Raw genomic sequence first — 20,407 nt, 5'->3', positions numbered from 1 at the left:
AAAGAGTGTTGAATTATGGGATAAGAGTGTTTAAAGTCCTTTTAATCTATGTGTCCATGTCCTCCAGCTAATGTAAAATCCATTGTATATACGTTAAGATATTTAGCATTTCCTTGGTCCTTAATTCTCCAGGAAATGCTCTGTGATCATTTAAACTAGACAACAGACCTGTGGCATCCTTTCAAATTGGGAATTATAAACTGTCCAGGCCAAGAGGGCAGGGCTGTCCAGGTAAGATTATGGTCCTGGCATTTTAAGCATATTCAGTAATGTGCTGAATTAGTGAAATCTCTAGAGAACCTCTGTTGCATTGGCTTCTGTAGAGCCCCTTGGGTAAATTATATCTGCCCCCGCATTCCCTTGGAAGTACCTCAAGCTGTGGTACTTCCCAGAAACCTATGGCCCATGGGCCAAATCTGGCTAACAAAGATGTTGATCCGGCTTGCATAGAGAGCATTGGATAGCACCGAGCTGAATTGCACCGTCCATCTGCTCTGCAGTGCTCCCCTCCACTGCAGAGCCTAGTGCTCCACAGCCTCTGAGCTTGTGCTTGCTGCAGAGAGGCTGGGAATCTGAGTACAGGCTGCTAGGAGCAGAGACTTCTGGTGACAGCTGCGTGGTAAGCTCCAGCCAACCCCTGCTTTAAGCAGTGCAAGGTGGTTTAAACACTACCTGTCTTTCTGCAGAGGTGAACATGGGTGATGTGACCCTTGCTAGTACAGGAGGGTGAAGTTTGCACATCTGTGCTATCAGGTGCAAGGAAACAGAGATGCATAGCTTTTATCCCTCCATTGAACATATGTACATTCCACTGTTCCCATTATGTCTACAGACAGCGACTTCTTCATGGTTAATCTTAGAAAAATGTTACTGCTCTGATTCAAGAAAATAAACTAAATCAGCCATAAGATCCATTCTAACCTTTCCTTTTTGTGACTTAAAACAAGAGATTTAGCAGAATATACAGATTTCATTGGAATCCGATAGGTCAAACCATGAGCACTTCTGCTAGGGCCTCAAACTTGCAACTTCTTGGGCTGTTAACCATGCACCTGTACCACTCCAGCCCACTTTAACCTTCACATCCATGTGACTTTAGAGTTTGGTGAAGACTGTAGCTCAGGTTCTGAGTTATGCCCTAAGTACAAAGAAGCTGGGAGGAATGGGGGGTAGGAAGAGGGAGAGGGGCAGGAATTTGTTAACAATCTGTCTTTGAGGCCTTTAGGCCTGGGGTTGGTATAGTGAGTTGGATTCCTGACATGAATTAAAGCACTTTGAAAGATACCTAACTTATGTCCATCTATATCCCTGCATCTCCAGGACTGCTCTGATGGTTTGAAATGGCTAGTCCAGATGCATCATGGTCACGTTCCCTTTCCTCCAGTCATGCCTGCCATGCCATGGGACAAAGTACATGTTCAAAGATATTACACTGACTCTACCAGGGATTTTTAGCTCTGTTTGCAGCCAGCTGGAAAACTGGTAAATTCTGTATTGTGTCATAGTCTATTCTTGATTAAATCATAGAAGCAATTAGCAAAAAATGCTACATGTGAGTGATGGACAGAGAGAAAGAGAGACAGAGAGAGAGAGGAGGGCTTAGACTTCATAGGGGAAAGCCCATTTCAGGCAGTGAACAATAGAAAAGGGAATCTCAGGAAGAAACCCCCCCCCAAAATATGCACTCTGATAGCTGTATTAGGCTGCTCAAGGATGGAACGACCTTGATTTAGATTAAGGCATTACATTTTCCATGCTATTCTCTATTATTTCTTAATATTTCCTGATAGGTTGTGCTTTATTGACTACCACCATGTTTAATTTATTTGGCTACTGAGATTTATAGGCATATTTTATAGGAGGCTCACATTTTAGTGCCATTACAGCACACAGTCAACTATTTGAATGGGTAGGATTAAAAAATGTACAGAATGTTGAGTGACTTTATTGCTAAAAGGTTGTAGAGGAGAAACAGTTGGGTTTGAAACAGCATCTCAGTTTCTAAGGAAGGAAAGAGTCTCATAAAAGGTAGGGAACAGGAAGTGACGAGTGATTCAAGGAAAATCATAATCTCAGTGAAAAGAAAAACATACTGTGGCCAGAGAACAGAGAAAAAACTCCGGAAGACTGGAGTGACTGACTAAACCATGCAGTGACTGAGCTGCTGACTTCCACAAATATGTGGTATCATCATAATGTGTATAATATCTCAAGGCATGCCACATGTCAGTTGATACTTAGAACCCACTGTCATGCTTATCATGTGGGCAAAAATGTTGTTATCACTAGGCTTCAGCATGACTTCTGGTTGTGAAAGAGTAGGCAATTGGGTCTAGATCCATACAAGAACCTATGTGCAGTGATGTTCACCTGATATTTAGGAGCAGAATCTTCAGCCCTGAATAACGTACCTATAGGATGCTTCCTATATATGGCCTCAGAATGAGATCTGCAACAGCCAGCACACTGAGCAGGGGGACACCTAAGCTAGCCCAGAGGAGATGCTGTGTAGATAGAGGTGCACAGTAAATTCTGCCCCCCTCTGGGACTTGGGCACCTCTAGCCACTTCACAGCCTTGAACTCTCTTCTGGAGCTTGTTACCTACCTTGTTTCTACCAAAAATATGCAGCCAGCATTCTTCGCTCAAAGAATGCGGCCCCAGAAGGAGCAGGTTTGCCACCCTTTTATTTAGTAGTTGAAGCGCCTGCTTGGGTTGTAGGAGACCCAAATTAAATTTTGATCTACACTTGAGGGGGTTCAACCCCACGTTTGTCTCATCCCAGGAAAATGCTATAGCTATCAAGATGTACGCTTTTCTGGGGCGGGGTAGTCTCAACTCTTGTGTTGATGCTTTTCCTTTCTGTAGGAAACAACTGACAATTCACTGGGCCACAAGAGGGGACAAGAAGGACTTTGTGGTTAGGACGCTTGCCCACAGAGCCAGCCTTATGGGTGGGCAACGTGGGTGTCCACCCAGGGTGCTATGGTTAGGGGTGTATCCCATGCGCATGCATGCATGTGCACACACGCACGTGCACACACACGCACAAACAGCATGCACTCACAGCAGCACTCTCTTCCTGCACTGCCCTGCTCCAGTCACTCCCCACCCCAGGCTGGAGAAGCTGGTCCAGAGCAGTGCAGGTGGCAGCAGCAGTGTCTGCCCGCCCACCTATCTGGCACACTATGCCACTCTGCCTCCCTGATAGACTATGCCCCACGGCCCTGCCTGCCTGCAGCAGTGCTGTTGACATGGGTGGAAGGTGCGGGGGCATCTGGGGGTAAAATACAAGTTTGCCCAGGGTGCCATTTTCCTTAGGCCAACTCTGCTTGCCTGAGAGGAGATATTCTTGAGTTCTGATTTAACGGACTGTTTCATGTAAAATACATAAACAGTCCTTGGAGAAGGAGCCAGAACCCAGGACTCCCACTTCTCAAGGGAGTGTCCTACCCACTGGACTGTTGTGTAAAAAGGAAACTTGAGCAATTGTCATGGCTCTGATGCTTTTAAGCTTATCCCTTGTAGAGCTGTATTCAGTAGGTGCTCTGCAAATGCCTGCCAGATCTAGCTCCTTCAAGAGACACAGACAGAGGAATGTCTGGTTTGCAGATTCTAATCAGGCTTAGTCATGAGAGAGGCATGCTTAGCCCTGACTAGTCTAAGGAAGTTCTGGGCACCTGCAGTGGACTACTGCCAGATTTGCAAGCCAATCCCTTAATGCTCAGGGGCTGCTAGTGTCAGCATGCTGTCCTGGTCCAGCACAGGTGTGGTACAGCTAAGAGGAGCTCACATATCTCACTCTACTAAAACAAACAGTATATCCATTAATAAGACCAAACCCAATACACGCATAAGATGTGGCAGAAGCAGGAAAGAGCTTTGTTGTACTATGTATGCATGCTCAGCCAGCTAGCTGTAATCAATCCCATTTTTAGGAACCTACCTCTTTGCAGATATTGTATTGGAAGCCAGGTCCCTAACTTAAGGCAGTGGATTCCATTATGGTAGAAAGGAGCGTAAAAGTTAGGCACTATAATACCAAGCACTTCCACAGCCCAGTTGTTTTGTGGGGTTAGTCCATAGTGGGCTGTATCTACATGAGACACTTACTGCGCAGTAGTCTAATAACATTGTGCAGTAGTGTGCTGGTAAAAAAATTCCGCTCATATGCTACTGCGCAGTGTCATTAGGCTACTGCACAGTAAGCATGACAAAAAAAACCGTGCGCTGGTACTACTGCGCAGTAGTGTGAGTTACTGTCTGTTTAGTTAGTATTTCATTAAGCAAGTACTAAACTAAATGCACAGTAACTACTGTGCATTAATGAACATGTAAATGCACCCAGTGACTACCAAAGGTTTAATCATTGCAAGGCCTTGCTGCATTCAGCTGTTTCAGAAAAGAGCAGCTGTCAGTCTTCAGCATGACTACAGGTGTTAGTGTCTCAAAAATGCACTTCCCTGAACTGCATCTGACAAAAAGCCAAAGCTGGGAGAAGATTGTGGGGGCAGCTTGACTAAGAGTTGGGGAAAATTGCAGAGAACATGCAAGCTAATTCCCAGATTCAGAATGGTGAGATCTGGGGGAAGCCAGCACTAGTTTAAACTAACAGAGAAAGACCAAGTTCAGGTAAGGCCAAATGTGCTTAGGCTTTTCTTGTTTTAACTGTTTTCCTCTGCTAAATTCTTATGATATTTTTGGAGCAGCTGTCCTGAGTCATCACATTTCCTTCTGGTCTCATATAACTGAGGGAATTCCTTAGCTGAATCCAGATGTGATTGATGTAATTATGGCTAGTGAGACAGACAGTATGATCCAATCTAAAGTGAAGTGTTTCACTGTACCTGCTGTATGAAACAGGTAGTCTTCAACAAAACTGACCGTACCTGGTAAAACTTGCTTTATAAGCATTCAGTAAATGATGGTTCAACAGGTCTTTTGCTTAGAAATACCTTTATTTTATAAAGCCACAGTTTGTTCTGTAAAGTTGTACCACATTTATAAAAAAGAGGTTGACAATTTGTAGGAAAAGAAAAGGCTGAAAACATTTCTCATAATTCAGGATTACACAAAGGTTATATTTATAATATATATATTTATTTATTTATTTATAATTTGGAGACAATTAAGATGGAACTGCAATACAAGCACAGACATGTGTTGGGGGTCATATTTCAGACACTTGTTCATGTCCTACAAATAGTGTTTCCTGACAGAAGGGGTTAACAAGGACCATCCCACTGTCTCTGTAATCACCATTGGCTGGGGAACGTGGCTCAGAGAGATGATCCTAGGAGAAAGAATAAAAAAAAGAATATGAATTGTTTCAATGCTGCCATTTCTCCTCAGTGTACAGTACAGTGTGTTGCTGTGCATGTCTTTGGAATAAAAAGGAATTTATGGTTATTTAATAAGAGGCTATAAAGCTCTTATAAAACCACAAGGGGCCCTAATTTTGCAAAGTAACCCTTTTTCTGCAGGGGAGTGCAATTCCTAGATGCTGTATTTTAGAAAACAGGTTTTACAGAGGTCACAGACCTCAATCAGGAGGTCAGTTTTCTCAAATTGGCCACCAAAAATTAAATTGGAGGCACCCTAAATTAGAGAGAACTTTGTACAATTCCAGCCTTTTTTTTTTTTGCAACAAGAATCTCTGAATCCTGTATTTGCGATTCCTACCAAGTCAGTTAAAGAAGAGACTTCCTCCAACCTGTAAAAAGGTAATTTAGAAGCAATTAGCAAATGCCAAATATACAATATGATGCTCTTTGCAATATATACCCTTTCCACTTGAAACTGGTGATGAGAGTGAAGAAATGTTGTGGCTGGTAGCCTGGCGTTGACTACTGGCATTTAATAATATAAGACACTACAGAGTCCCAAACTGCAATTTACTGGCAGAAAAAAAAATCAATAGAAATGGGTTTTTAAAATTATTTTCACTTCAGAAAGAATCATGTGCTCTTTAGAGGGCTGCTGTATCTTATTTCTCCATCTAGATGCTTTCGTATAACTTCACGTTTGCCAGGTAGAGGTCATAGATAGACCAGGAAGAGGGGAGGTTAGATTTTTTAGGGGCTTGCAGTTGATTCTTAGCTTTGGTTTCAGCCCCTGTAGCTAAGGATCTGTCCACCTGCAGGATATTCTATAATAGTATGTCCAGCTCAGGTTTAAATTATTTAAATAATAGGGTTTCCATTACTACTACTTCAGGAGATTATTCTACATGCTAACAGAGCTCACTATTAGGAAATTACCTCTTTGCTTTTTAAGATCAGAGTTGTGGTCTTGTTTTAACCTGAGTTAGTTCATTGCCCATCAGTTTAACTAGCATAACTGGAACAGTTCTCACATTGGTGAGCACCTGCCTGTTTGACAGGTCCTACTGAAACCAGTTAGATACCTAAGTGCTGATCAGTGTAAATGTTTCCTGATCATAGTTTTTACATATATGGAGCTCGCATCCCCTAAAACTTATGCTGAACAAGCCAGAGGCACCTCCTGAGAAGTGGGTGCTCAGACACCCTTTACATTGTTCATTTCCAATGCTCACATCATCATGATATATGGGCACATTGCAGAGATTAAGATGAACCTCTGTAAGGCATAACTGGAACACAGATAACACAAACACTGCAACCACTTTCTCTCATTGATGAGACGATACACTTAGGCTTATAGGTCCAAAGTAAGTTAAAGCCAAAGGGAAAAAATGTATCCTGTTCTGCTTAAGTGCGGAGGTCAGTCTTAGGGACATGCAGCAAGAGCTTTTGGAGAGAGCTTGATTGCAACAGCAGGGCATTTGGACAAGAAATTCTTTGACCCAGAAGAAATGTCCCATGGTGGAAAGGTTGTTCCCTTGGACATGTGTAAGGTTTCCAAAGTTTTATTAATATTTATTTAGTGAAACACTTTGGTCTTGGGACTTGTTAGCATGCAACTGTGATACCTCTGAAGTTTCAAGGGACTGGATCTCTCTTGGTAACTCTACAGCGTGCCTGTTGAAGTAGTCCATTGTGATAGCATTATTCCAATAGCTTAAGTTGTTTTCTGGGTTAGATGTCTTTTTCTTCCTCCTCATGCAGCATACTGTCAGTAGAACTGCTGTTAACAGAAACATGTCAAGAATGTGATTATTTCGGTGGGACAAGCAGTCAGTGATTCAGACTTGATTGCTTTTTTTTCTTTTTTTCCCCAAAAAAGCCAAAGCCAGATTTGGATTTGGAATACCCTTTTTAGACTGTCACCAAAGTCAGTGGAGTAAGATGCTACTAAAATGAGTGTATGAGCAACTGTATTATAATCTGCATTATGCAGAGTATGCTTTGACCTTAACAGAATCTGAAATATTTACTTTTTTTCTGAGGTTGTCTTTAAAACTTACAACAAAATCACACCTTTTGCTATGTAACTGCAATGTACACAAGGCCTAAACAGAGCTTCCTTAAATCCCCAGAATAGCAGAGTAAAGTAGTCTATAAAGGCTATACTGTGCAGTTCTTGTTCTATGGGTTATTGTTTCGATCCTGAAAGGCTGAGCAAACCAGAAGTTAGATACCTAGGCAAATTGACAGATCTTTCCTATTTATCGCAGATGTGGATTCCATGAATACGTTGTGTTTAACAGCAAAAGCCTCTTCTCCAAGCTTCAGCCAGCTGCTATCTGGGGCATAATTTGGCTTCTTTTCACTTTTCTCTGAAGCATCAGATTAGCCACAGCTGGAGACAGGGTACTGAATAGAGCAGACCCATACTGAGTTGGTCCATAGAATCCTAATCAGTGCACGGCTTGCATGCCTTGTTCACATGGCCAGAGGCAGACTGATACCAGTTTTGGGGCTTGGGTAGAACTTTCCCTCAGGTCAGATTGGAAAGGCTCTTCTCTCTCCTCTGTAGCCACCTTTCTCTGCAGCATGGTATAGTATTTGCCTGCTAGGATTATATGGATCACTCACCTAAGCCTTAAGCGTTGGTGCCATCTTGATTTCTCCTATTCTCAACCTGTGGGACATATTCATGTGTTGAGGACTGAACTATTTGGCTTAACTCAAGTCTTTAGATTTGTTCTGAGGCAAAGAGGGCAGACTAGTTGAATGCAAGCTGACACACAGAACCCTATACACAATATATGATGATGGAATCTGTATTATGAGTAGGGTCAACTTAATCAGCTTCCATACCATGCACTTCTAATGCAAAAATGGTTGAGAGTTTTTGGGAGCTACTCTCAGTATAATCGAATTGGTCTGATTTGACCTGGGAGGTTTAATCTTCTTATTACTTAAAATAACTTCAGAACCCTAACAATTTTATTTAAGCTAGGCATACACCTTATGTGCCCTCTTCTCAATGGCCCATGAACTAGTGGATGTTAAACAAAGATTTTGTTTTTAGTTGGAGTCACAGCCTGCTTTGTTTGCAGGCTTACTATGTGCCTGTAAAAATAAAGTGCAGACACGAGCTGATTGCCTGTATATTTGAACAATCTGTTTTATATCAACAAGCAGGGAGTTGTACCTGTACCCGCTCTCATAGATGTATATCCACTTTGTTTTGCAGGCACCCACCCTTGTGAAAATGTACTCCATGATGTCTACATCCCTGGTCAGAGGAAAGAGCAGAACAAATGTTCAGGAATTGAAAAATATGTTATTTTCCTTAGCCCTGGTTCATTTTTAAAAAAGAATTATAGCCTAAGGGGAAAGGAAATAATGCAGAGAGGTCAGATATGCTTTGTATGTTTTGACAAACATTGCAACTACCCATTTTCCATGGGTCTAATTTCATCTTCTTGCATCTACTGACATAAAATGTCAACACAAAAATGTAAGGCTAGAGCTCAGTTTTAAATAACAGTAAGCTATGACAGAAAAATTGTTAATGGGTTGACTTCAGGCAATTTTTCAAAAGAAAAAGGTAAGTTTATAGTATCAATTTCTTTATTAAAATAATAGGAAAATCTCTTAGCTCATTCCTACACATTAGAAAACACCAGGCCATTATAAGGCTTACTGTCATGCACACTTTGACTAATGTTTCTTCAATGTATCTATGGCTAATATCTTTACTCTGAGAGCATACATTTCTTTAGAGCCTGATCACTTAACTTTTTCTCATGGTGGTGATCACATTGGCAGACAAACCCATCAAAGTCTCTGGAAAGCCTGCATAAGTAAACAGTTGTCATCCAATGGATGAATAATGGGATGCTTGCTCTGTTCAGTTACAGAATGTCAGTGACTCTTAGCTATCTCCATCTGTCCTAGAGGCATGTTAAGGCCTCTTCTATACTACAAAGCATTGCCAGAAAAACTTTGAGGGCATCTACACCCAAAGTTCTTCTACAGCAGCAAAACCTTCCAGTTACACCATCTTTGCCAAGTGGAGGAGGGCCTCTACCAGCTGCCACTGTCCCTTCAGCAGCTGGTACCTTTCCAGAATGCACTTTATGCTCTGGCAGCATAGCTGCTGAATACAGCCATGCAGAGGCTCAGAAATGCATTCATGTGTATGTGGCTGGGTAGTGGTAGTTGCTGTCTGGCAGCAGTTAATTGCAGACAAATCCTATGACCAGAAAAGGAAACAGAATATTTAGTTCTCTCCACTGTTAGGTTATGTAAAGAGCAGTGTATCAGATAGTTACCCTTCAATTTTCCTAGGTGTTACTGTTTCAGGTCTTCTCTATAAGTGCCTAAGACAGACAGTATTTTCAAAGATGCCTGGGGACATAATTACAGGAATCCCAGTAAAGCCAATGGGAGATGTAATCTTTTGGAAAATCCAGGGTTTCTCTTTAAAGTTGTATTGCCATTGTCAGCAAAATGTCAGGCTTGTCTCTAGAAGCTGGAAAGCAATCATATTATGACTAGAAACAGGGTTGTACTTATTCCAAAAGAAGCTGGTATCATAAATATTCCTTGAGCTACCTTTCACCATTCGATCTTCCTGTATGAAATTTATCATTCCTCCTTCCTTAGTTATATTTTTGCTTCTGAACTTAATGCATGGTAGAGCTATGATATTGAAACCCTTGGAATATGGACTCCAATAGATCAAGAAACCTTCAGATCAGGTTTAACTTGTGTAGCACCAATAAAGGTTTCCTTACACTGTTTTTACAAGGTGCCTTAATTTTGAGCAGCAGAAACCAGGTTTAGAAAGAATTTCTGTCTCTGTACTTACTCCATCCTCAGCCTCTCTATTAACCAGGGTGTCAGTCGGTGTTAACTATTGGTATAGTGTTTTATTTTAATTCATATAACAATAGTAATTCATATTTGTAATCCAGGTGTATAAATGTGCTTTACAACCCTGGTTATAACTGTAATATTATTACATCCATTATACAAATTTGGAAACCGAAGCCTTGACTCACATAAATAACTTTTCTAAATAGCAATAACTGGAATGGAATTCATGTTGTGCCCTAATCCAACGTTCCATAAATGAATTAATTTTGTGATCTTAGCAGACAGGTACCTTCTTTTATAGAAATACCCAGAACCTTTTCATGCATACAACTGAGGCTATTAGACAGGACATGTTAAGAAATGTTGAAAGGAGGAAATAAGAATAAGGATTACAGTTTTAGCAGAAAAACAGAAGCTGCAGCTCCAGATATGCCTTTATTATGATGCATCTGATACCCTTGGGAGGACCAGATGCTAGGATTGCTTAACTAATGCTGCAATATTACATTTAGATGAGTCAGTTTGGATAATATAAAGAGAAACCCCAGCCTTCTCTCAGAAGTTCACTTGAACCCTATCTGAAGTTCAAGGCTTAGCTTCCTTTTCCCTTTGTTGTTTTCCACTTTTGCATACCTCCTGGACAGAGAAATGTATATTAATGATCTGAGCACAAGACTAGGTGCCAAGAACACCTGAGATGAACAATGGTTTCATTTTGAGGCCCTGACGCAAATTACTTCAGTGTTGTATCTGTTCTTCCATCTGTGAAATGGGGAAGAACAATAGCAATGGAGCAGGAGAATCAAATATTCCAAATATTAAGCTTTTCAGAATGTGGAAAGAACCAATTCATAATTTTTAAGGTGAGAAGAGGGACCATGATGATGATCTAGTTTGACCTCAAGATTAACGTGGGCCATAAAATTATACCAAGTAGTTTTTGCATCAAGTCTATAACTTCTGTTTGAACAACAGCATATTTTTAGAAAGACATCCAATCTTCAAAGCTAGGGACAGACTTTCAAAAAGCCAGAGCCTGAATTGATTCAATCATTGCAGGTTAGTCTAACCTGCATATATTGAACCAATTTGCAAGAGAATAGACATTCACTTTTGACTCTGACAATGCAGGCACATGCCTGCAGTGGCTCAGGCCAGAAGCCAGGGGGAGCTAGAGCAAGCCCTCAACTGGAGGGAAACTAAGCTGAGGGAATGGGTGTGGTCAGGCCCAGGCAGGCCTGAGTATGATTGGGGAGGGGTTTAAACCTCCACCCCAGCCTTCAGGGAACACAGTTGGGCATAGGCGACTGGTAGCAGGAACACGGGAGGGGAGGGCACGTGCCTCCCCTGAGATTGGCCCCCAACTTGGCATCACTCAGGACAGCAAACCACGGCCCCACAGAGCTGGGTGGAGAGGCTGCGGCTCCTCCTGCAGGGCCTACAGCAGCATTTGTTGAGGTTTGGGCCCACGCCCCCACCCAGGGGGTAGAGGTAGCTTTACCTGTGTTCCAGCTGGTGGTCTGTAGTTTGCCGGGCCGGCCGCTTCCAGTCTGCAATTGTGCCTTCCCAAACTCAGGAGGCACCAGTCACCCCTGCAGCTGGGGTATGCCTGGAGGGGAAGGGGGAAGCAGCCTGTGCCAGATCCTGGTAGCCTTAGGAGAAGCGAAGTTTAATTCCCACATTGCGGGGAGGGGGCCCACATGGGCACCAATAGGCTCCACTTACGCACCTGGGGCTGTGCACTCAGGGCCACAGTGGCCTGATGCCAGTAGCCTGAGGGGAAGGGGGTGGGGTTTAATCGCAGGGGCACCAGCGTGGTGGCCCGGGCCGAGTCCCTCCAAGGAGTGGCCAGCTGCCCACAGGAAACGGGTGGGGAGGGGGTATGTGACCTGGCTGCAGTGTGGGGAAGCTGAGGCTAGTTACGGAGCCCGTCTCACTGCTACCTCCTGCTGCAGCAGTGTTGCCTGGGCTAGGGAGGCCCCAAGGGGCAGGGGTCAGTGCCTACCTCCTCCAGCCCTGCGTCAGGGCCATGGTTTACAGGCTGGCTGAAGCTGCAGTGTGGCTCCCCACCCCCTCCCTCTCCTGGTGGCAGTGGTGGAACAAACTACCGTGGCGGGCAGAGGTGAGGCACCAGTCACCTGCTGCCTGCTCCTGGCAGCGCCAAGTAGTTGGGGCAGGCTGCTGCAGACCTGGAGCATAGGCCCTGGCAGGGGGAGGCAAAGGACCACTACAGCCTGGTCTGGCCCAGCCCCACAGCCCAGGGACGTAAGCAGCAACTGGCCCGCAGCAGCCAGCCCTGTGTGCCTGGTGCTGTCACGAGTAGGTAGCGAGCAACAGGTGCCTCACCTCTGCCCACTGCGATGGTTTGCTCTCCTGCTGCCACCAGGAGGGAAGGGTGGGCTGCTGGGGCCTGTTGCTTCCTACACCCCTGGACTCTGGGGCCGGGCCAGACTGGACTGCACTTCTGGGCCACAGGGCCAGGTGATTGGGGCAGGCTGCTGCAGGTCAGGGACATGGGTAGCAGCCAGGGGAGGCAATGGACTGCAACAGCCCAGTCCAATCCGGCTCAGCCCTGCGGCCTATGGTCATAGGCAGCAATGGCGGTGGAGCAAACCCTCGGGGCAGGGGGGGGGGAGGGGACGGCTCATGGCGGAACTGGGCACTCGGGGCAGGCTGCTGTGGGCCAGTTGCTGCCTACGACCCTGGGCTGCAGGGCCAGGCCAGACCAGGCTGCGGTGGTTCATTGCCTCTGCACACTGCTGCCCATGCCCCTGGCCTGCAGCAGCCCACCCTGACTGCCCGGCGCCACTGTGAGCAGGCAGTAGGTGACAGATATCTCACCTCCACCCACTGTGCTCGTTTGCTCTGCTGCTGCGGCCAGGGGGGCAGGGAGCAGTGCTGCAGCTAGCTGACTGTGGCCCCGGGTGCATGGCCCCAGGCGCACAAGTGGAGCCTATTGGTGCCCATGCAACTCCCACATGATCCTCCACAATGGGCGGGGATTAAACCCTTGCTTCCCCTCAGGGTACTGGGGTCTGGCCCCGCCTCCGCTCGTGCTGCTGGCCTGCAGCAGCAAGTGGGGTGGGGGGCTGGGGACACCTGGCAAAGGCTGCTGTCCCCTTAGCAGGCAGACCTGGTAGCACTCCAGAGCAGGGTTTCCCATCCCCACCCTCTTCTCAGCCAGCTGGAGCAGTGATAGTGCTCCAGCTAGGGAGGAGAGGGGTGGAACCAACCCTACTTGGCTGAAACAGATAGCCCAGCCCAGGGCTGCAGAGCATCTTGGGATGCTGGAGGGCTCTGATTTAACTTAAACCAGGAAGGGGGCTGGGGCAGAAAGTTGCATAAACTGGTTTGACCCAAATCAGGTAAGTTTGATACTACATTCAACCAGGTTTATCTCAAACTTGTTTTGGCCATTTTGAAACTGGCTTATGTGTACTGAACTTCTGTTCTGTTACAGGGTTAAACCAGTTTCTGATCACTTAAACCAGTTTATGTGTAACTTCTGTTCCTAGCCCAAATGAAGAGTGGAAACCTACCACATTTGGTAAGCTCTTCCCTAATGTTAGAAATGTGCAGTTTAATCTGAATTTGTCAGGCTTCAGCTTCAGCTCTCTGGTTCTTTTTGCATTTTCTGCTAGAATAAAAAGCTACTATGAGAAGTTAGTTCCCTATGTAGATTATTATAAATTATAATTAAATCATCTCTCAACCTTCTCCTGGATAAATTTAAATGGACTGATCTTCTTTTAGTTTCTCATAACAAAGCAGATTTTCCCAACCTTAATTCATTGCAGTTTTTAAGAACGTTTTCCCACTATGCAATATTTAGCATAGTGTCAATACTAGAACCTAGTGCAGCGTTTTAATAAATACACACAGTTAATGCTGTATACAGAGATAATTCCAGTTTCCTAATCTTGTTGTTTACCTGATGTTCTATCCAAAGGTCGTGTTCAGTGCTAACCTATTTTTACTCTTACAACCCCTATCCTTTCTCCACTAAAAAAAAAAAAACAGCCCAAAGCAAAAAAAGCCACTGCATTAAAACACTTGTAGGTTACCAAGACATGAACCTGAAAGTTAGGAAATGCTAGACTTAAGAATACATGTGCAACTTGAATTTGGTCCTTTTGTACATATGCATCTAGGATGCTGCCTTTTTACATGATTGCATCCTATTTTTTTTCCTTCAGAATCCTTGACTCATTTATTGAATATTCAGTATTTCATTTCATCCTCCTCATTCAATGTGTGGCTGTAGACCTTATTTACCATGCACATTCACATGAAGCAGTAATGAATTAATTTTCTTTACAAAACCTGAATGAGATAGATGGTTGCATCTGTTTACAGTCGAGGAACTGAGAGATTAATCTTAAAATTGTTAAGTATCCATTTGTTTTGAGTATACATCTTGTAACAATTTAGGACCTACAGTAATTGTTCAGAGTACATAGGAATTTATAGCACCTCTGTTCACAGTACAGCTCCCATGGACTTTACCTGCACTCCTGAGTATTGATCATTTGTGCAAATCCAGACCTAGGAGTTTCACCTCAGGCGTCAAGAACATATAGTTAATGGCCACAGTTAATGGCATACTGGTGTATGTGACTTGCTTGGCAGTCACAAAAAAACTCTGATAGAGGCAGGGACAGAAATCCAAATCATGTGAATTGAACAACCTTTCCTATGGGTGCTGCTACCTATGCCAAATCTAACAATTACGCTACTTTAGCTATAGTAGTATTATTCTGTAATTGCTTTTTGGCAAAGTTCTACTTCTTTCTGTACATAGGAACCACTTTTAAATCTCAGTCTAGTCTCACACTGAAGAAAATAAGCCAGGTACAGATATGTAAAATTATATTCGAGATCAGAACTGGGCCTTGGGAATCGGTGTCCTCAGAGACCTGGACCAGAGGAGATGCTTTTCTAGATTTTTTAATTAAGAAAGTTGGTATAAGGCACTTTCAAGCATTGCGCAGTATGTGACATATGAGCTCCCCAGAGCTGGATTTAAGTCGATACTTCATACATTCTATGGCTTCTGCTGATGTTTCCACACTGCCAACTAACCTCGCTCTCACACTTTCTGACATCAGCAGAACTGGCTAAATGAATTTACTGCTCTGCATCTGACTTGCACATTTCTGTTCTTCTATATTTTGTCATGTCACACTATAATTACAAAGGTGGAGTTTATTTTACTGTTTTTTAGGTACTTTGAAGTTGACACATTGTACATGTGACTTTTAAAAGTGAGTTCAAGATGCACCCTGTTCTGCATTGCAGTTGGAAGTGAGAGAGAGAGGAAGCCAAAAAAACTATTCAAGGTAGCCTGAAGGGCATCTCAGGAACAACTGGAACTGTGACTTGTTAAAAACAGCTGGTGTCATTATGGCTTTGCTTGTCTGGGACCATAACAATAATGCTTGGCACTTTTCATCCGTTGGGGTCAAGGTGGAGTAGACATCATTACTTCAGTTGTCTAAATGGTGAAACTGAGATGCAGGAAAGTGAAGTGACTTTCCCAAGGTCACCCAGGAGAACTGGAATAAAGCCCAGGTCATTCTACTCCTGTTGTGGTGCGTTAGCCCCCAAGATGTGCTCCCATCAAAACAAATGATAATGCACCTTGCCATATAACCCATGTCACATGGTAAAGATCCCTGAGGGGTTTGGGGTCCCCCTGAAAACAGGTACATGCACATTTGCGGATATTCTGCCACTGTCACTTGTTAGATATGGTGGCAGTGCTGAGCTATGGACTAGGGGATTATGTTCAAACTAGAGTTTTGGTTGGAGGTCAGATTAGGATGCTATTTCTTTGCTACTCCTCTAGCTCCTGATTTTGGCAAACCCCTATGCCACAGACAGGATCATAGAGCTCTGAATGGCACTTGAAACCATTCACTATTTTACTAAGAAGCAGTGAAGATGCTGCTAGGCTTCTCATGTGGATTTTTTTTCTCCTTTGTGTGCCTAAACTGCAGTTTTCTAATTTTGTTCCTGGGCATTGTTGCTTTGCCTTTACACTGAAGACACAACTGTACATTTATAGACTGATTACACACAGTAGGCTATGCATGTATGTGTGTATCCGAGTGTAAGTCTGGTGTGGGGACTTGCCCATGTTTTAGCCCCAGCAGTGGAGTGATTAGGGCACTCATCCAGGAGGTGGGAGACCTGGATGAATCACAAAAAACATTTCTAATAGGAGGTGATTTGACCCTGCCTCTCCCTGACTTTCCAGCGCAGTGCTCTAACTGCCACATCACAGGTTAGGTATTATCCAACGCTCTCTCCTTTTGAAGTGGTGGCACTGCCCCTTGCATTTACCACTCATTGGATAAAATGGATCAAGAGCAGTGCAATGGGGCTAAAACCCAGGGCCTGCTCCCTTCTCAGGCAGCAGTCATCTTGCTGAGCCACACACCTTCTTGCTTGGTCACGTCCTCCTGGCCAACCACGTTTCCCTTTCTTTGCTGCCAAGGGAGACAGCTTTAAAAACAGCACTAGAGTGGGGACTGGCTTATGCTTAACCTGTGGCACGGCAGTTCAAGCACTGTGATAAGAAATCACAGAGACGGATTCAAATTCACTCTGAGCCAGGGTGGGGGGGCCTTAGAAATGGGTCTCCCACTTCCAAGGCCAGTGCCCTAATCACAGTTACTGACATTAAAGGCACTTACATACAGGGAGCCTGCTCCAGCATGCTAGAAATCCAGTGTGTTGGAGCAGACTCGATTAATTGAGTCTGCTGGAGCATGTAAATTGACACGCTGTGGTAGTCTTGTGCGTCATTTGTATCAGCGGTGTAGTGCACCTCTGTGCAGAGAAAATGGCGGTGGTGCGTTTTGACCTAAAACATGTTCAATATGCTTTAGTTCAAAATGCACCATTGCCATTTTCTCAGTGTGGAGGTGCGCTGCACCACTGATGCATGTGACGCATGGGTGCTTGTAATTAGCACGGCTTGCTAGTTAAAAGCGTCTGGCGCCATACTGGGAGTACATGTAAAGATGTCCTAACAGCCCTGCCACATGTTCAAATTAAGGTTTGATAGAAACCCTGCTATAAAATTGTTACACATTTTCAAACACTAACTTTGTAGCTGGTTGGCTCTTTTTATAGCTGAAGAGTCATTTTTATTGTGTGATAATCAGGGATCTTGGTTTTCTCTGATTTAAAAAAATCCCCAATGTTTGGTTAAAAAAAAGTAAGCCCAAATCCAGATTTTTCCATGATTGAAATGAAACACCTCTATATATCTCTATATATTAGTGGTGTTTAATTTAAATCACAGAAAAATGTGGATTTGGGGTTACTTTTTTTAACTGAAAATTGGGGATTTTTTCTTAAATCAGGGAAAACCAGGATCCCTGGTGATAATTACTTTGCATGTGTGGCTGGCCCAAATTTATTGTGAGATTAACCAGTTAACTGTGTAATATATGTAGTGTGTCAGGGGTCTAAAACACATAAGAGCCCTCCTCTGGCATTCAGCACACATTAGCCATGGGCTCCGGGGCAGCTATGTTTTTGGGACTTTTTTGTGACTTTTGTGACTATGTTTTCATTTAGTCTACACATGGCCTTAGATCCCTTATGTGCACAGAATGCAAAGGCATACATAGCCACATAACTACTCAGCCAGTGTACAGCCTACTACGCATCCTTAGTCTGTGCACACGCTTTATGTCCACAGTACAGAGATAACAGAATTGTTGGCTGCATGTACATGCCAAAAATACTACTTTGCAGAAAGAAAATTGCCATTTAGATGCACACAGGGATATAGAAGTTCAGCTCTGGAGGCATCTCTTTTCTTAGCTCACTGAAGTGAATAGCTTATGTAGTTTCCTTTTTCCCTGCTTCCTGCTTTCAGGCTGGAAACTAGCATGACAAAGAGCTGGGACCCAGCACCGGAGGGAAGGAAAGTAAGTCTAGACAAGGATTCTGCTTCTCAGGGCCAGGTACCCTCCCTCTTCCTATGACAGAACTGCACCCTCCCTCCCCCCAACTATCTTCTTAATTGCTCATTCCTCCCTTAGGACCCTAATGTTTTTAACACCTCACACTTGAGGAGGAGCTGAGTCCAGAATTTCCCAACCCACCTCACCCTAAAGAGGAGATGGTTTGGTCCCCACCCTGCACAGCTGGAAATCTTTTCATTGCAACCGTAACTCTTAAAGATACCGTCAGAAGATCTATGGCAAATTGTAGCTAAATTTGCACTTTGGTGCTAGCTTAACATTAAACGCTGGCATTTGCCTTTTATCAAAATTAGGAATAACAACAAACTTTCATCTATGGTTAGCAATGCCTTAAAATTGGAATAAAGGGTTTTATATCTTTAGCTGCAATTACCCTATGTCCTGCAGGTGGCAGCAGTCTCCTTGCTACATAACACACACCACTTCATTATGTTTTTTTGTAGCTCCAGAACCAGCTGTTCAAATGGCTGCATCTGAAGATACATGGGCATGTGGCAGAAGTTCAGTAGACAAAGTGTTCCTATGTTGTAAAATGGCACAAGGGAGCTACAACAGGCCTGTCCAACAAGGAAACTGTTATTCTTTTCATTTGATTTTGACAAGGAAAATAGCACTTTAGGGCAGGCACACTCATTGTACCTGGTACTGCTACTCGGGAGAACACAATGGTATACGAGCAGTGTACAACATCAGCACCGGTGAGCTAACGCATTATGATGCTGTTCATATTGCATCCCTAACACAGGAAGACTTAGTCCCAGGACTGCTGGTTGGCTAACTGTTCTGTGCTAAATCACGTATATCCAGTGAGTATGACACAGTGGTGCCTGTATGTGCTGGGGGGTTAATCTTCAGGGAAACAAAAAAAGCAAAAGATGTCTGAATCTCCAACCAACAGATGCATGGGACAGCTGTAATTTTGATAATTGCTTTAGCCACAATACACAGCTAATGTATACATGCCTGACCTTTCAAAAGAGTGTAAAGTGAATTTGCTGTCAGATCAACAATGCTGGCAATTTAAGTCCTCTAATTATCTGTACAGCAGGTGCAACTTGGGCAAAATTCATCACACTGTGCTAGCCAGGTGTCTCATCTCTGACCTGGGGATGCCATGTCTCTGTGAAAGGACATTTCAGTCCTTATACCCCCTTGATTTTCAGCCGATAATGAAAATAAGTGGGCTAGTTGAAGTATGAGATTTATGAAGGGACATCTGTTCGTTAGAAAATGTGCTTGAAGGAACTTATTTCACACTGGCTATCGGATGGTAAAAACTTTCTATGTAAATTTTCAAAGCACCTATGTAAATCAGAAGTCCAAGTCCCCTTTTTAAAAAATTAGGGTAAGCCTTGTCTATATACAGTTTTGGGCCAATATAACTTAGTAGAAAGCGGGCTGTTTTCATTTTTTTTTTTTAATCATTAGCATGAACACAGTTATACCAGGGTGAAGGTGCATTAAAACTAACTGTTATTTATTTCTATTCCCCTATTGGGAAATAGCTCTTTCAGATAGGTATATTTTAAATCAATATAGCTCCATTCCCTCGGGGAGGTGGGCTGTACATCTTTACTTATGTCAGTACATTTAAAACAGTACAGCTTCTGTGTGTAGATAATCTCTTTGGCACTTAGGCCCAGATCCTCAAAACTATTTCCCATTAATTTCAGTGTCCAAATGCCTTTGGGGATCTGGGCCTTCAGAGACATCTCACTGAAGGACAATGGAGCTTAGGCTTTTAGGGTGCATTCCCACGAGCATGCATGTGTGTTTCCCTGGGGACAAATAGCAGTGGCACATAGTTGTGCTGCTGCTACATGTCCCTGGGCATGCCCCTGCGTGTGCATTCTGGTGCACAGCAAATTGCCCCAGGTGGGGTAGGGGAGGCTGGGGCCAGCCCTTGGGCTGGTCCAGCAGCCTTATCTGGGATCCTGGGGGCCTCCCAGGGCTGCAGCAGTGGTGATCCGGGCATGTGGAGCCTGGCCAGCAGCTTGAAGTGTGGCTCTGGCCAGCCAGGCTCCGATTTCGGACAGTGCACACCACAGACACATGCACTGCCCCGCTTCTTTTTTTGTTTGTTTTTAAGATACCAGGATTTCCCAGTATTTAATTTTGCTGCCATGCTGCAAATATGCAGTGTGGCAAACAGACTAACATGCACCGTGTGTGTTTTGTGGCATCTCAAAAGGCCTTGAGGCGCTACAGACCT

General features: G+C 43.9%; 1 protein-coding gene and 1 long non-coding RNA gene across 14 annotated transcripts in view; one reads left to right on the top strand and one right to left on the bottom strand.

Annotated features, from left to right (window-relative positions):
• LOC102386335 overlaps nt 1-20,407 on the top strand; it is a 113,707-nt gene that overhangs the window by 47,444 nt on the left and 45,856 nt on the right. Inside the window, exons 3-4 of one of the 5 annotated variants that reach the window (XR_003093288.1) lie at nt 1,321-1,482; nt 8,562-8,918. The exons of 3 other annotated variants lie outside the window; for them this stretch is intronic. This is a non-coding gene — a long non-coding RNA (uncharacterized LOC102386335). The remainder of the gene's footprint in view (nt 1-1,320; nt 1,483-8,561; nt 8,919-20,407) is intronic. One more of the 5 variants, XR_003093289.1, reaches the window with a different exon arrangement.
• The window catches only part of TMEM108 (transmembrane protein 108), a 273,408-nt gene continuing 258,067 nt past the window's right edge, over nt 5,067-20,407 (bottom strand). For 5 of the 9 annotated variants that reach the window (XM_025200258.1, XM_006020636.3, XM_014518518.2 and 2 more), the window contains 2 exons: nt 6,952-7,106; nt 5,067-5,292 (listed from right to left, as the gene is read on the bottom strand). In XM_025200258.1, coding sequence (XP_025056043.1) covers nt 5,170-5,292; nt 6,952-7,106 — 278 coding nt within the window. In that variant the 3' untranslated portion in view covers nt 5,067-5,169. The remainder of the gene's footprint in view (nt 5,293-6,951; nt 7,107-20,407) is intronic. The other 4 variants (XM_006020630.3, XM_006020631.3, XM_006020632.3 and 1 more) reach the window with 1 other exon arrangement.

The sequence above is a fragment of the Alligator sinensis genome, unplaced genomic scaffold, assembly GCF_000455745.1.
Source record: "Alligator sinensis unplaced genomic scaffold, ASM45574v1 scaffold54_1, whole genome shotgun sequence".
Classification (NCBI taxonomy): Eukaryota; Metazoa; Chordata; order Crocodylia; family Alligatoridae; genus Alligator; species Alligator sinensis.
The sequence above is the reverse complement of the archived record's forward strand: the minus strand, read 5'-3'. Positions and strand labels throughout refer to the sequence as shown.